At 17.9% G+C, this 15319-nt stretch overlaps 5 protein-coding genes across 5 annotated transcripts; 1 reads left to right on the forward strand and 4 right to left on the reverse strand.

Annotated features, from left to right (window-relative positions):
- Positions 1 to 442: 442 nt before the first annotated feature.
- Positions 443 to 3478, reverse strand: PRELSG_1103000 (general transcription factor 3C polypeptide 5, putative; the record flags this gene model as incomplete). The annotated part of the gene is made up of 1 exon (XM_028677281.1): positions 443 to 3478. The coding sequence occupies one exon, from the start codon at positions 3476 to 3478 to the stop codon at positions 443 to 445; it is 3036 nt and encodes a 1011-aa protein (XP_028533686.1).
- A 1385-nt stretch (positions 3479 to 4863) lies between these two features.
- PRELSG_1103100 (conserved Plasmodium protein, unknown function) lies at positions 4864 to 7887 on the reverse strand (the record flags this gene model as incomplete). Its single annotated transcript, XM_028677282.1, has 1 exon — positions 4864 to 7887. One exon carries the CDS (start codon positions 7885 to 7887, stop codon positions 4864 to 4866), a length of 3024 nt encoding a protein of 1007 aa, XP_028533687.1.
- Positions 7888 to 8855: 968 nt separating this feature from the next.
- Positions 8856 to 10325, forward strand: PRELSG_1103200 (conserved Plasmodium protein, unknown function; the record flags this gene model as incomplete). The annotated part of the gene is made up of 4 exons (XM_028677283.1): positions 8856 to 9437; positions 9731 to 9910; positions 9979 to 10066; positions 10177 to 10325. The coding sequence occupies 4 exons, from the start codon at positions 8856 to 8858 to the stop codon at positions 10323 to 10325; spliced, it is 999 nt and encodes a 332-aa protein (XP_028533688.1).
- An 89-nt stretch (positions 10326 to 10414) lies between these two features.
- Positions 10415 to 12075, reverse strand: PRELSG_1103300 (conserved Plasmodium protein, unknown function; the record flags this gene model as incomplete). Its single annotated transcript, XM_028677284.1, has 3 exons — positions 10415 to 10501; positions 10635 to 10900; positions 11322 to 12075. 3 exons carry the CDS (start codon positions 12073 to 12075, stop codon positions 10415 to 10417), a joined length of 1107 nt encoding a protein of 368 aa, XP_028533689.1.
- Positions 12076 to 13418: 1343 nt separating this feature from the next.
- Positions 13419 to 14579, reverse strand: PRELSG_1103400 (U1 small nuclear ribonucleoprotein, putative; the record flags this gene model as incomplete). Its single annotated transcript, XM_028677285.1, has 1 exon — positions 13419 to 14579. The coding sequence occupies one exon, from the start codon at positions 14577 to 14579 to the stop codon at positions 13419 to 13421; it is 1161 nt and encodes a 386-aa protein (XP_028533690.1).
- Positions 14580 to 15319: the final 740 nt, after the last annotated feature.

The following is a 15319-nucleotide window of genomic DNA, read 5'->3' on the forward strand; positions in this document are numbered from 1 at the left end:
TATATATATATATATATATTAAATGAGTAGAAATTAATAATAAATATAAATATAAATATATTTATTTTTCTAGCGTGTGCAAAAGGTATTTAAATTGAAATAAATAGAGACATAAATAAACTAATATATTAATATATATTGAAGTATCGTGTTGATTAATTATTATATTTATATTTTTTATGATTATAAAATATATGTTATATAATAAATATTATTTGAGAAGTAAGACACATGGAAAAAAAAGAAATAACAAAAAAAAAAAAAAAAGATTTTCTAACAGTATCCTAAAAAATACACTTGAGAAAATATTCTGAAAAGAATATCCATAAAACTATGATAAATAGTAAAATTATGAAGTATAAAGCAAATGAATAAAATAAATTATAATAAAATATAACAAAGCATATAAAAATGCTATATAAAAAAAAAAAAAAAAAGTATTTCATTTAGAATGAGCATGCCTTAAAGTAACAGATCTAACAAATAAAATATCTCGAATTTTTGCAAGATCTTTACTATTGAGCCATCCATAATCCTTTGAGCATGTTTCTTGGGTTTTGACATTTAATAAATAATTTAAAACATTGTTATCAAAAATATCTATAAATTGAAAAATTGTTGATATTTTCAATGGTGTTACGGAAAAATGTACTTCAGCAGAAAAATGTTGCCTGAGGTGAAAAGTCTTTGATCTTTTTAAAAATTGGAGTATATCATTAATTTCTTCATCATCATGAAAAAAAATTTCATCTTTTAAATCACAGTTATTTAATTGTTGTGCTAATTTATCTTTGTCAATATTTAAGTCATTAGAAATAGTATTTATCATACTAATATGAAAGTTATTACAACTTTTCGCATTATTATCATTTCGGATACTTTCAGAGGGTATTTCAGAATACATATGACAATCTCTTTTACAGTTATCTTGATTTTTTATTTCATCTTGTATTTTACTAAAACTATTATTCTTCATATGATCACTATTATCATAAGTAATCATATTATGCTTGTTATTTATTTTTTTAATTAAATTAGTTACAATACTATCTAAAGAAGATTTCTTTTTTATGACATTTCTATTTATATCTTCTAAATTTTTTGTTTTAATGTTTCTATAAAAATTATCTCTAAAATCTATTGTTTGATAAATATAACTTGAGGGATCCTTACGTGGATCATAACCATATTTACAGTATGTGCGTCTCCACGGTCCATCAACAAAGTAAAAACAAATTTTTGAAAAGCAACTTTTTAGGCAATATGTACTTATATTTTCAAGGTGTTCTAATAAAACATCTTTTGACCATATAGGTCTTATATCAAAAAGCAATTTTACTTTGCTATATAGTGTATCTGAAACATACTTTTTTATTGCTGAATCAAAAGGAATGACAGGTAATGTAAGATCATCATATTTTGCTATAGGATTGCAATGAACTGTTTTTTTGCTTACTATAATTTTATTGCTATATTTATTTAAAGAATCACTATTATTAGAACAAGTATGCTTATCAGAATTGGATATATTTTTAAATTCATTAAATGGATCATTAATAGTAGAATTACTATCATTCATTTTATTTTTTTGGAGAAAAGTGTTCTCTTCATGAGTACCACATGTTTCCTTATTTTGCATATTCTTATTAGTTTCATCTATATCATTATATAAACTATTGCTTATTACATTTTTTTTATCATCATTCACTTGTTTATTTTTTTTATTATTACTTACTTGTTCCATTGTTTCCGTAAATGCACTTGTGCATTTTTTTTCATTATTATTTATTATTAATTCTTTAATAAAATTTTCCATTTCTCCTTTTTTTACCTCCGCTTTTGAATCAATTGATGCTGTAAATTTGCTTATTATATATTTAAAATCTCTTATATATTTATTTGTAATGATAGACTCGTAATTTTTATAATCATATGGAGTTACACTTTTGCTATGTATACAACAATGTAATTCATAGGCTTCGCTTTCATCTGAAGAAAAGTTAATTTCTTTTTTTTCATCAAGCATCTCAGAGCATACTTTTGAATTTATTATTTTATTAAATAATTCATTTTCTTCCATATCAGATAAATAATAATTAAAATGGCTATCAAATGGATGCATATGGTGATGCTTAGTATTATCAAAACCAATGCTATTGCCCATCTTATTTTCATTCACAACAAGATCATTATTACTGTTTTGGTGATTATGCATATTCAATGTCTCATTTATATATTCTTTATTTATCGAGGAAATATATTCACTATTATTTTTATATTTATTTGTTCCGTTCCATTTATCCATATGAAGGTGTGTTTGATCATCTATTTCTTTATTTTTTATAATTTCGCTATTTTCGTCTTTTTCATTCTCTTTTATTTTATCTAAATTAAATAATCCATAATTTTTATCTTCTAAATTCATATCATTCAAGGATTTTTTCTGTTTATTTTGATTTATATCCTCAATTTGATCTATTTGATCATTAAAGGAAACACGATTAAATTGATTATCTAAATCTTTATTTTCTATATTAATACATACATCAGTATTGTAATTATTTATAAGTTTATCATTTAAACTATTCGTTCTATTATCTGAGAAAAAATTCGAGTTATTTTTATTATGTATAAAATTGCTAGTTGCTATTCCCAAGTTGCCATGGATAAATGTTTTATTTTGCAAATCATTATTGCTATATGTTGAAGGATTATTTTGTATATAAGGATTAATTTCAGAATTATTTAAAATAATTTCATTAATATTATTTGATATTTTACTATTGATATCATAATTAAAAGGTATATCATTGGTAACATTTTTATCTTCTGTAATCTTATTAGTTTGAGATACACTTTTATATATTTGATTGTTTTTGAAACAAAAAAATGAGTCATTTTTATAATAATTCATGTTATAAATATTTGATTCGTGCGTTTTAATGGAATTATCTTCAAAATGATCATTATAGCTTTTTTGCCTCTGTTTTTTTTTTTTACCTTTTGTCAAATAATGTATATAATTTGTATTATAATCATATCTATTATAAAATGATGGAATATAATAGAAGTCACTCATATTATCAAAATAATACAAATACTTAACAAAACCAAGACACTCAAACTTATATTTATTTTTTCTAGTTTTTTTAATTTTTATTAAAATATTATTAACATTTGTCCAATTTGCTGATATAAAGGAGGAAAACATATCATTGTTATTAATTCGCAAAATTAAATTTTCATCATATTTGCAATTATTTTTATGAAATCTAAAGACATCAGTTATTTTTTTTAATCCTCCTAAACTTTCCACAGCTGATAAGCCTTTACTTCCTTTTCTTATTTTACCTGGGATTTCAATGCATATGTAATCATTTTTTTTTACTTCGAATTCAATATTTTTGTTTCTATTTTTTTTAATGGTTGTTTTTAAAAATTTTTTGTTATTTTCGTTCTCACTATCTTGGATATACATGTTGGCAAATTTTTTAAATTATTTTACATATATATATACTTAAATATATGCACTTTTACTATATATGTATTTTCCTTTTTCATTGTAATAATTTTACTACATATATATGTATAATTATTTACTAAAATTTAGTTCATATATATACAAATATATATTTTTTTATATAACCCTTTTTTTTTAAATTAAAATTATATTTATTTGTTTTATTATACTTTCGAACAGTTCTTAGTACTAGCGTGTAATTAAGTAATGTACCATGTGCTTTGTATTCAGAAAATATATAATTTTTACATAATTTAAAAGAAATTTTTACATTAAATTGCTTACGATTAACTAAAATAAAATTTACATAAGTTTATTTAAAGGCTATTTTTTTTTTTTTTTCTTTAAAAAAAGATATAATATTTTAAGTCATATATGCAATATATTCAGGATTTATAAATAAAAGAAAAACAAATTTTTATTTTGTTAAATCAATTTTTAAGGAATAATGCTACAGTTTCTACTTCATCATAAAGGAAGCTCATGAAAGAAGAATTAACTTGATTTAAACTAAATAAAATAAAACAAGTAAACAAAATACATAAGAAGAAAAATTGTTTTAAGCTTATATAATTTGTTTTTCAATGAAATTGCTAATTTATTAATAGCAAATGTTTTTATATTTATAGTATAAATATTGTTAGTGTTCAATTTTTTTTCTAAAATTTACTAAAATTGAACATAAAAGAGAAATTACAAATAAAAAAAAAAAAAAATGAATCAAATATGAAAATATAAACAAATTTTAAAATATATTTTTTATTTTGAGTTTGAATATTTTCTTTAAATTTAATATAAAAATTAAAAAAATAAACTTTAGATAGAAACTTCACAAGTTTATGATTAAAAAAGTAAAGTATGCTAGTTGCAAATATATGAATTTTATTTATAATTATGTAGACTCTTAAATGTAATATAGTTCCTTAAAAATATAAATAAGTCGAATTTTTTAATAAATGATAGGAAAGTGAAAAGATTTAATACTTTATTTTAATTTGTTCCAAATTTTTTTATCAAGCATACAATAAAAAATGTTACCTACAATAACAATTTTAATTTTTAAAAATATACTTGAAATTTTAAAAATGTAAATTATGAATAATAAATTCTTCATAAATGTCAGTAATATTAAAAAGATAATCTACTGATATTTAGTAAAAGTAAATAAAAATAAAAATAATATTAATTTAATTAAAATTACGTAAACAAATTTGAAACAAAATATTTAATTAAACATAAATTAATATATATATATATATATCTTTTAAAAAATTAAAAAAAAAAAAAATATACAAAATTTTGTAAAACTATCCTGAATACATTTATTCTACATAAAAAGAAATTTATGCGCTACATTTTTTTTTTAATACTTCTTCTATTTTTTCTTTTTCTTTTTTCCTTTTTCGTGTTTTCTTTTTAGAATTTTGAATAAAATCAGATATTACATTCATAAATTCTTTGTCTTCTATGTTTTTAATCTTTTCGCTTTTGTTTTTTTCACTTTTTAAAATAATACAATTATTATCTAAATTATCATTATTTTCTTTATTTATATTTGTGTGTTCAATTATGTCATATTTTTTATTATTTTCATTTTTATTATTCTCTTCTCTCTTTTTTTTTTTCTTTTTTTCCTTATTCTTTTTCTTTTTTTTATCTAAAAGTTCGGGAAATTTTGAAACTTCAGTGGCATCTGCGTTTATATTATTATCAGTATTTTTTTCTGAGTTATTTTTAGTTTTATAAGTTTTATTTTCGGCTATATTTTCAAGATTAATATCCTTGTTTTCATTATTATCTGTTTCGTTTTCTCTTTCCTCATTATGATTATTTTCTATTCCTTTTTTTTCTTTTGAAATTAATATGTCTTCAAAAAGTTTTTTTGCTTTCAGATATTTTTTGTTATTTGTATTAATAGTTTTAGTTTTTTTATATTCTTTTAGCTTCATAAAATTTTTTATGTAATTATTATATATATTTATGTCATTTTCTATTAATTCATCTAATATCTTTTTTTTAATATCATTTGATCCTAATTTAAAGAATGTAACTATTGAATGAGCTCCAATGTAATTGCTAGCAATATTCTTATATTCATTTTTAAATAATAAAATAAAGTTTCTTAGATATTTTTCGTTTATTAAATTAAAAGTGTGCGCTATTTTTTCACAAAGTATTGATAAATTTTTATCACATGAAAAGTATAATAAAATATTACCTCGTATCTCTGCATTTTTTCTAACAAACGGTTTTATTTTTCTTTGATTATTCAAGTCATTTTGATTATTGAAGTTATTATTATTTATGTTATTATAATTATTTTGATTAGTATAGTTGTTTAATTTTTCATCATTTATGTTAACTTCATTATTAAATTCTACATTTTTATAACTATTTATATTATCATTATTAGTATTAGATTCATTTTTATAAAGAAATATTTCGCAAAATTTATTATAATTATCAATGTCAGTTTCATTAGGTTTATTCTGGTTAACAATTCTTAAAAAATTACAAAAATGTTTAAAAGAATTTATTAATGGAATAATTGATTCTTTAGGAAAAGAAAGAATATATGATAATATATAATATCCATTTATATCAATTTTAATATAGTTATAAAAATTATAATTATTTAAATTAAAAAATTTATCACTACTATTGAAATTTAAATCAATTTTATTGTTGTCAAAATAATTTTCCTTTGTATTTTCTCCATTAAATATTTTACTTTCTTTATTATTAAAAATGTCAAGAACTAAAGGATGAAAATCATTACAATTGCACATACATAATATGGATAACCACATAAATTTGTTGTTGTTATTGTTATCTAAGTTGAGATATTTAATTAATGAATTAAATAAAAATTTACAATTAGTTTTGTAACATTGAGATAAATCAAATAAGCATTTTAAAATGTTATATTTTTTATTTTTTATAATATTCTCTATTTCTATATTTTTTATTAGCAAATCGAACATTTCTTCTGTAATATATTCAAAGTTCAAATAATTGTATAGGACCATATTTGAATAAGCGTTGTTACATATTAAATCGTTTATATTTTTAATAATATAAACGTTGTAAACATAAAAGATGTGTTCATTATTTACTTTTAAAAGCTTTTCAATCATAATGCTAGAATTATCTAATTTAATTAGGATATCTAATAACTGTTTTAATGGAGATTCATCATAGCATTTAGCATTTTTACGTGTTTTATCAGCATAATATTTCTTTGTTTTTTCTATAAGGAAAAATTCATATATCAATTTATCACATTCAACATTTTTATCTTTCAAAATTTCAAATAAAGTTGCTAATGTTGGAACGGAATATGTATTATATAATAAAGGGCATATGAAATATTGATTACTACTTTCCATTTTATATTTCTCGTCGTTATGTTCTTTTTCTTTTTGATTATCATAAAAAATATATTGATATAAAAGGTTTTTAAAATTAAGAGATACTTTAGGATTTACAATTTCTTCTGTTATTTTTTCAGTTATTTTATAAATATAATCATAAAAAGTAGAATTATCATAACTTTTGTCAATATATTTCAATTCATTTTTTGAATTACCTTTTCTTGCTTTAGATTTTCTAAAACTTATATTAGATATATTAATATTTAAATACCCTCCTAATGAATATAGAAAAGATCTTAAAACATGTGTTGCACACTTATCAAAAATTAAAGTAAATATATTTTCAACTATAATATTACAAACTTCAGTAAAATATGTTGAAATTTTATTATATTTGCTATTATTTTTATTTATTTCTTCTAAATACTTTTCTTCATATTTATTAAAAAAGGTAAATACACATATAATAGTTTGTAAAAAATGTGATGCATAATCCGATGTAGCTAAATTTATAAAATTATTAAGTGTAATTTTAAAAAAGTGATTATAAATTTCTAAACATTGAATACTTATATCTTTGTTTACTACATTTTTTTCATTATATTTCAACAAAAAAAAACAATAAAAAATTAGTTTTTCCATTATTTTTGAGCATTTTCGTTGATTTAATAATTCATTTTCATTTTTCTTTATTTCATCTTTTATTTTAATTAAAATACTTATATCATCCTCTAAATCGTAAGAATCTTCTAAATTTATTTTGTTAAATAACTTGTTACCTTTTTTTAAATTTTCTTCTCTCAATTCGTAAACAAAATATTTTTCATACTTTTCATTTAATATATATGAAATATTAATTAAGTATTCGCTAATTTCATTTACATCATTACATATATTCTTATTATATTTTTTATCAATAAAGTTATTTTTTATCTTTTTATTATTAAAATACCTAAAATTCTGATTATTTGTTCTTGCCTTAAATCCATTCATTTTGTTTTTAATTTCCTTTTTTATTTTTTATTAATAAAGATTTAACAAAATCAACAAAATTAATTATATAATGTCAAAATTTTAAAAAACTTATTCATTTTCAAAAAAAAAAAAATTAAGAAAAGAATTATAAGTTATTTATGAAGTAGAAAATATTTTAATTGATTTTTTTTATTTTTAAATGTTGTTTTTCCAAATAAAATTTTAAATTTTAAATCTGCTTTTTTTTTTTTTTTTTTTTTTTTTAATTTATACTGTTTTTTATTATATTTATTTTAATAAATATATTAATTTTTATTTTTAATTCGTATGTATGCAAACCAAAATTAAAAAAAATATAAATTCATTATTGTAATTTAGTTTGAAAAATAGAATTCGAAAATTTTTTTTTTGACTTACAAAGAAGATATATATTTTTTTTAAATCTTCTATATAATATAAATGAAAAGCTATTTATGAAAAGAATGGATATATTTAGAAACATTTGGATTAAGAGTTTTAATTTATATAATGGTTGTTCATTTTGTTCTAACAATGTGAATCTTTTTTATTTTAAAGTTTAACGCTGAAAATTAAAAATATTATAAAATTTAGAATATTGGAAGGTATATATTTTTTTTTTTTTTTCTTTGTATAATTTATTTTAAAAAAGAAAATATAATTGTATAATATCATTTACTTCGTTCATATATAAATTTCTTACTTTTTAATGATTCTTTTTTTTATGTAAATCAATTATTTATTTTTAAATAAATTCTTCATTTTTAACTTTTATAAAATTATTATTTATATTTCTATAAAAAAAAAAAAAAAAAAAAAAATAGACATAAAATAATACTTTTAACTTGTAAACATGAAAAAATAAAATCCTTTATAATAAAAAATACTATTAAAAAAATTTAATTTTTTGGTAGTTTAAGAAAAAATGAAATGTTTATTAAATTTTTATAATTAATAAAATGTGTAATATGAAAAAAAAAATTATTTGTAGTATCTTTCTTTTTTCTTTTTTTTTAATTTTTCGTTTTAATAAAATTATTTCTATAAATATAGAAAATGATTATATTTCTGATTTGCTAAAAATAGGAATTTTTGATAAAAATACTCCAACAATAAAAAAGGAGATATACGATCAAATAAATAAAGTGCATAATACATTTTCTTCATGTAAAACATGTATAAAATTAATACAGCTTTTATGTAAAATAATAAAAGACAAAAAAGAAAAATATATAGATATTGCAATAGAAGAATCTCTTGAAATAAATTTATGTAATTCTGATTTATGGAAAAAATTCTTTAATTATGATGAAATTTTATATAGTGAATATATTCTAGAATATTGCGAACATACATTTAAAATTATTAAAGATAATATAGAAGAAAATGTATATGAATTATATAAAAATGTAGAGTTATTTTATGAAAAAGTTTGCGAACATATTGATAAAGTATGTAAAACAGCTATTAAGGAAGAAAAATTAAATTACACCAATCAAATAAAAACAAAATTTATATTTCAGTTATATTCCAAATATTTAATAGAAGAAGTAAAATAACATTATATATATACATATACATGGTTTTATCTGTTATATTCTCCTTTTATTATATCAATTACATAATAACATTGATAAATTATAAAATAGTATTTTTTTTTTTTAAGAATTATAATTTTTACAACATAACATTTTTCTTTTTTTATATATTTGATTTTCTTTTTTATTTATATAACTTCTAAATATTTAAGTCATTTTGTAATATATATTACTATTACATTATTTATGTATATACTTATGAAATTTTTTAATATCTTTACTCATTTATAAAAATGTATTTTTAGGAAAATTTCAGTTATACAGAGAATGGATTGCCCTATAAATTAATAGAAACCAACAAGAATAATATAAAACTAAAGAAAAGTCACTTTGCTATAATTCAATCTGAAATTAAAATAATACACAAAAACAATTTGTGTAATGATTTTGAGAATAACAATTTTCGCTTAATTAAAATAGATATGGTAAAAAAAAAAAAATAAAAATAAAAAAATATACACATGAATAATTTTTTTTTTTCTTTCCATTGTAGTTAGAAGAAAAAGTTCAAGATTTATTCTTAAAAATGAGAGAACAAGATACATTTATCTTTTTTTTTTATAATGAATTTTCTAGTAAAGGTAAAAATTAAATTTACTTATTAATATTGAAAAAAAAGAAAATAAAAACCTGTGAAATTTTTTAAAAAATTATTATATTTTATTCATTTTTTATTATATTTTTTATAAAGATATTATACCAAATGATTCAATATTAGAGATAAAAATCAAAATACATAAAATAACCTATCACATAAAAGGAGTAGACACAAAAATTTTTAAAAATAATTTAATTATTGATGATGAAAAATTTTTATTAAACAAATATTCACTCTCATAAGTTATAAGAAAAGTAAAAAATTAGTTAAGGTATTAAAAATTACTATAGCTTTTATATTTAGTATCATTTTTTTTTTTTTTTTTGTGATTTCATAAATCTTTATTCTTTTCATTATATAAAAATTTATTTAATCTTGATACAATTCTACTTTCTAAGTCGTTATATAAATTATCAACCTAAAAAAAAAAAATTTTTTTTCAATTTTTTTTTTTTTATGATTCTTTTTAATTTCTATCAAAGTTACTACTTTATAATTTATTATCGTATTAATATCTATTATTTTTATTTTATTTATATATTATAGTTTACCCTTTTTATCAATTTCTCTTTATTTATTAGTTTTTCATGTACTTCATCTTTTTTTTCATCGTTCAATGAATTTATTTCATTAGGATGATTACTCTTTATATGCCTAAACACTCTTTCGAGATTTTTATCTTTTTTAAATTGATTTATTTCTGAAACAATATAATCATTTTTTATATTAAATTTATCAAAATATTTTTGTAATTCTTTTATGAAAACATCTTCATTAAGTTCTTTTGCTTTTAAATTATTTACACATCCAACATTGACTATTAAAAAGAAAGAAAAAGTTAATTCATTTATTTATTTGCATTCCATAAAAAGTATAAAAGAATTATTATAAAAAATGTGTTATTTCAAAAAAAATAAAAAATTTTAAAATTTTATAATTATTATTTAAAACACATAAATATGCTAATATCATGTATTTTTATAAGATGTTATATGACTTTTATGATTAAAAAAAAGAGAAAGGGAAAAATTTAACTAAATTTATATTTAAAAATTTATAAATAAAAAAATATTTTTATATGAAAATTAAAAATTTTGAATAGAAGTTAAGAAAATAACTATTTACTTATTATATATATATATATATATATATATATATATATATATATATATATATATATATATATATATATATATATATATATATATATATATAATATATATTTTTTCTTTTTTTACGTCTAATTAAATCTTTAATATATTTAATGTTATCAGGAGAATTTAAACTGTAGGAAATGATGTCATTATTTTTTAAATCTTCCATCTCACAAATAGTAGAGTTATTATCAATACATTCAAAATATATTTTGTAAGTTGGATTAAAAATAAATTTATAGAGATAAAAATTCTTAAAGAATGTTTTTAATGAATATCTTATTAATAATTCTAAGGAAGAATAGGAAAATACTTTAACATAATAAGGTATTCTATTAATGGAATGCCTTAGCATTATTTTTTTAAAATCTAAAAAAAGGTTTATTAAATTTTGACAATCATTTACAAATTTAAAAAATATATATTTTTTGATAGATAAAAACGTGGATATTTCAGCAAGGGACAAATTTTTATTTATGCAAAAAAGTAAAATGTTATAGAAAAAATCATAAACAATTTTTATCATTTTTTGTTTCTTTAATATGTTTAAATTATATAAATACTCTAAATCTTCAAATTCATTTTTACTTTTTTTTACATTTATACTCTCATTATTTAGTTCTTTTGGTAAAAAGTTATCAATAGGTATCATCATTTTTTCTTTTTTCTTTATTTCTTTTTTATTTATATTAAATTTAATGTTCAAATTCTTAATAAGTAGCTCTTTCTGTTTTTTTCTATCAGTAGTAATTATAATTTTTCTCATTTTCTTCTTACTTATATCAGCACATACAAAGAATTCAGTTTTATTTTTCCCATCCTCATTTTTTAAATTCATTTTATACTTATAATAAAAAAAAAATATAATATATAACAGAAATTTTAATGATAATATATATAATAGAAATAGTACTTATTATAATTTTATGAGTACTAATAACAGAAAAAATTATACCACTTTTTTTAATTATAGTAATAATTTATAATATTAGGTATTATAATTGTACACATAATAATTATAAAAAATATTGCTAGAAATTACATTTAAATTTTATAGAAATATAATATTATAAAATAAAAAAATAAAAATTATGTTCTTATATAAAATTCCATAAAAATTTCAAATTTCTAGAAGAAAAAAAAAAAAAAGAAATACGTGACAATTAAATTATTTGTTATATAAAATATATTACTAAATGTTTTAAGAATACTTTAAAAATGTAAGTATAAAAACTCTCGAAATATATTTTATTTGAAATTTAGATATTACACCTTAAATTTATAAATTATTTTTTAAGCAATTTAATAGAAAAAAATGGTTACTGCAGTATTATTTTATATTTAAAAGAAAAAAAATATGATAATATATATATATATGTATTTAGTTCACATAAAGGTAATTGTTAAGTAAAATAAATTAAATAAAAAGAAATAGAAAATATAAAAAAAATAAAAAGAAATTAAAAAAAAAAAAAAGACAGACAGGGTTTTATTATATTTTCTATAAAAAATTAATGTGCTAATTAAGTATCATAATCATAAAATCTTTATAAAATATGAAAATAATAATATATATAAAATTTCAAACAAAAGAAATACAAAAATCATTAAAAAAAAATTTTAAATATATTTTTTAATTCATGATGCAAAGATATAGAATAAATTCTAAATTTAAATTGAAAATTGTCATTATATAAACTTGGAATTAAAATAACAAAAATTTAATTTTTGTTGTGTTACAAAAATTTTGAGAAAATAAAAAACATTTTATTAAAAAACTTAAATAAAGAGTAAAAAAATTTACACATACATATATATTAAGAACATAAAGTATTGTAGTATTGAACTATTATATTTCAGATTCTTATTTTTAACATAAAGTATGCTTTTAGAGAACTTTTTTAAATAAAAATGCATATATATATACTGTAATTTATGAATAAATGAAATAAAGAGAATATAAATATTTTATTGAAATGGGAGAAAGCCAAATTACATATATATAATGTGCTTGCATATTTGTATTTTTACAATTTTTAATTAATTTTTACAAAATTAAAAATATTTTTTAGAATATTATTTTATCAAATATTTTCCCTTTTCTTAGTTTCGAACTTTTTTTCTTTAATAACATTTTATTGATATATCTCTCTAATTTTTTTTAAAATAAATTTGAAAATTTTACTCAATATCATTATTATAATTGTAATAATTATTTTTCATTATATTTTCATATAATTTATTATTTTCTCTTTCATTGTTTCTACTATTTTCCTTATAACTTTCTACATCGATGTATCTTTCTTTTTCTCTTTCTTTATCTTTATCCTTTTCTTTTTCTATTTCTCTTTCTTTTTCCCTATTTCTATCTCTATCTTTCTCTCTTTCTCTTTCTTTATTTCTACCTCTACTTCTACTTCTATCTCTGTTTCTTTCTCTATCCCTACTTCTTTCTTTAGCTCTTTCTCTATCTCTACTTCTTTCTTTTCTCCTATGTTTATGATGATGCCTATCATGAGAAGAGCTTCTTTTACTTCTATGCCCACGTTCTCTCATAGAACTTTTTCTATCATCTCCTCTATGACGTTTATGACTTTTTAACACATGTTTTATATCATCATCATCATCATTTCTTTCATTGTATAATGGTATGTTTTTATATCTATCATCATTTCTTCTTTTATCACTTTTGTATTTATCTTTATTAATTAAAGCATTCCAATTAATATTATGTGTAATTTTTTTTTTTTCTTCTGATCCTCTTGCCGGACCTTTCCCACCTCCTAATCTTCTAGGTAGCCAATTTTTTATTGTCCTTCCTCTTTCAATATCAACTAATATTCTTCTGTTGTCTATTTTTTTCCCATCTGCTAAATTATAGGCTTGATTTAAACTCTTTGTATGCTCAAATTCAACAAATGCATATCCTCTTGGTTTATTGTCCTTATCATAAATTATTTTTACTTTTCTAATTTTCCCATAAATCTCAAACTCTTTTTTTAATCTTTTTTCATTTACTTCGTAAGATAATCTACCAATAAATAAAGTTTTTTTCGGGTCATTAGTTAAATCTTCATTTTTAAAAGGATCATAGTTTCTTCTTTTTTCTTTTAGCATTAATTCATTATACATTATTTTTTCTTTTTTTTTTCTTTCCTTTCTTTCTTTTGTATTTTCTAATTTTATTTTAGGGGGGGGTTCTCCTTCTTCAAAATAATTCAAAAAATCTGCTAAACCACTATATTCTTTTGGCTTTTTTTTTTTTATTGGTTTATAATAATTTAATAAAGGCCTTGCTTGAAAAAGAATTAAAATATGAGGTGGCATACCAATGGCAGACATTATGTATCTTTTTTTAAAATTTAATTCAATATAGATTTAAAAAAAAAAAACTTTTTAATACATTCCTCTTCTTTTTGTTTTTATATTAAAAGGTTTTAATATGGTTCACTGATCTTTAATAAAAAAAAAGGTTTTTTTGAATAGCATTTTAATACTTTTGCTTTGGTTTATTCGTCATTATTCTTTTTATTAATTATATATATATATATATATATATATATATATATATATATATATATATATATATATATATATATATATGTATATGTATATATATGTATATATATTTATTTATTTTACTTATTTTGTTTATTTTATTTAAATTTTTATATAAATATTTTTATTTTTTTATTAATCCTTTTAAAAAAAAAAAAAATGTTTTATATTTTTATTTTAATTTATAAATTATATTACATTATTTTCCTTTTTAGTATATATAAATATATATATTTTCTTTAAATAATTATTTATTATTACATTGCTTTTTTCATTAGACTCTTACAAAAAAGAAAAAAATACATAACTCTAAATTTATTTTTACAATTTTTCTATTTATTAATAGAAAAAAGTCAAAATTATTTTAATGTATTTTTTTAATATCATCTCGTTTTTTAACTTCACATATTTAATGAAAATGTACAATAACTCTTAAGAGCAACAATCGAATGATTATTTAAAATATTTGTAAATATAAAAAAAAAAAGATATAATTTTTTTTTTTTTAATTTTATTCTTTATTA

Source organism: Plasmodium relictum, assembly GCF_900005765.1.
Source record: "Plasmodium relictum strain SGS1 genome assembly, chromosome: 11".
Lineage (NCBI taxonomy): Eukaryota > Apicomplexa > Aconoidasida > Haemosporida > Plasmodiidae > Plasmodium > Plasmodium relictum.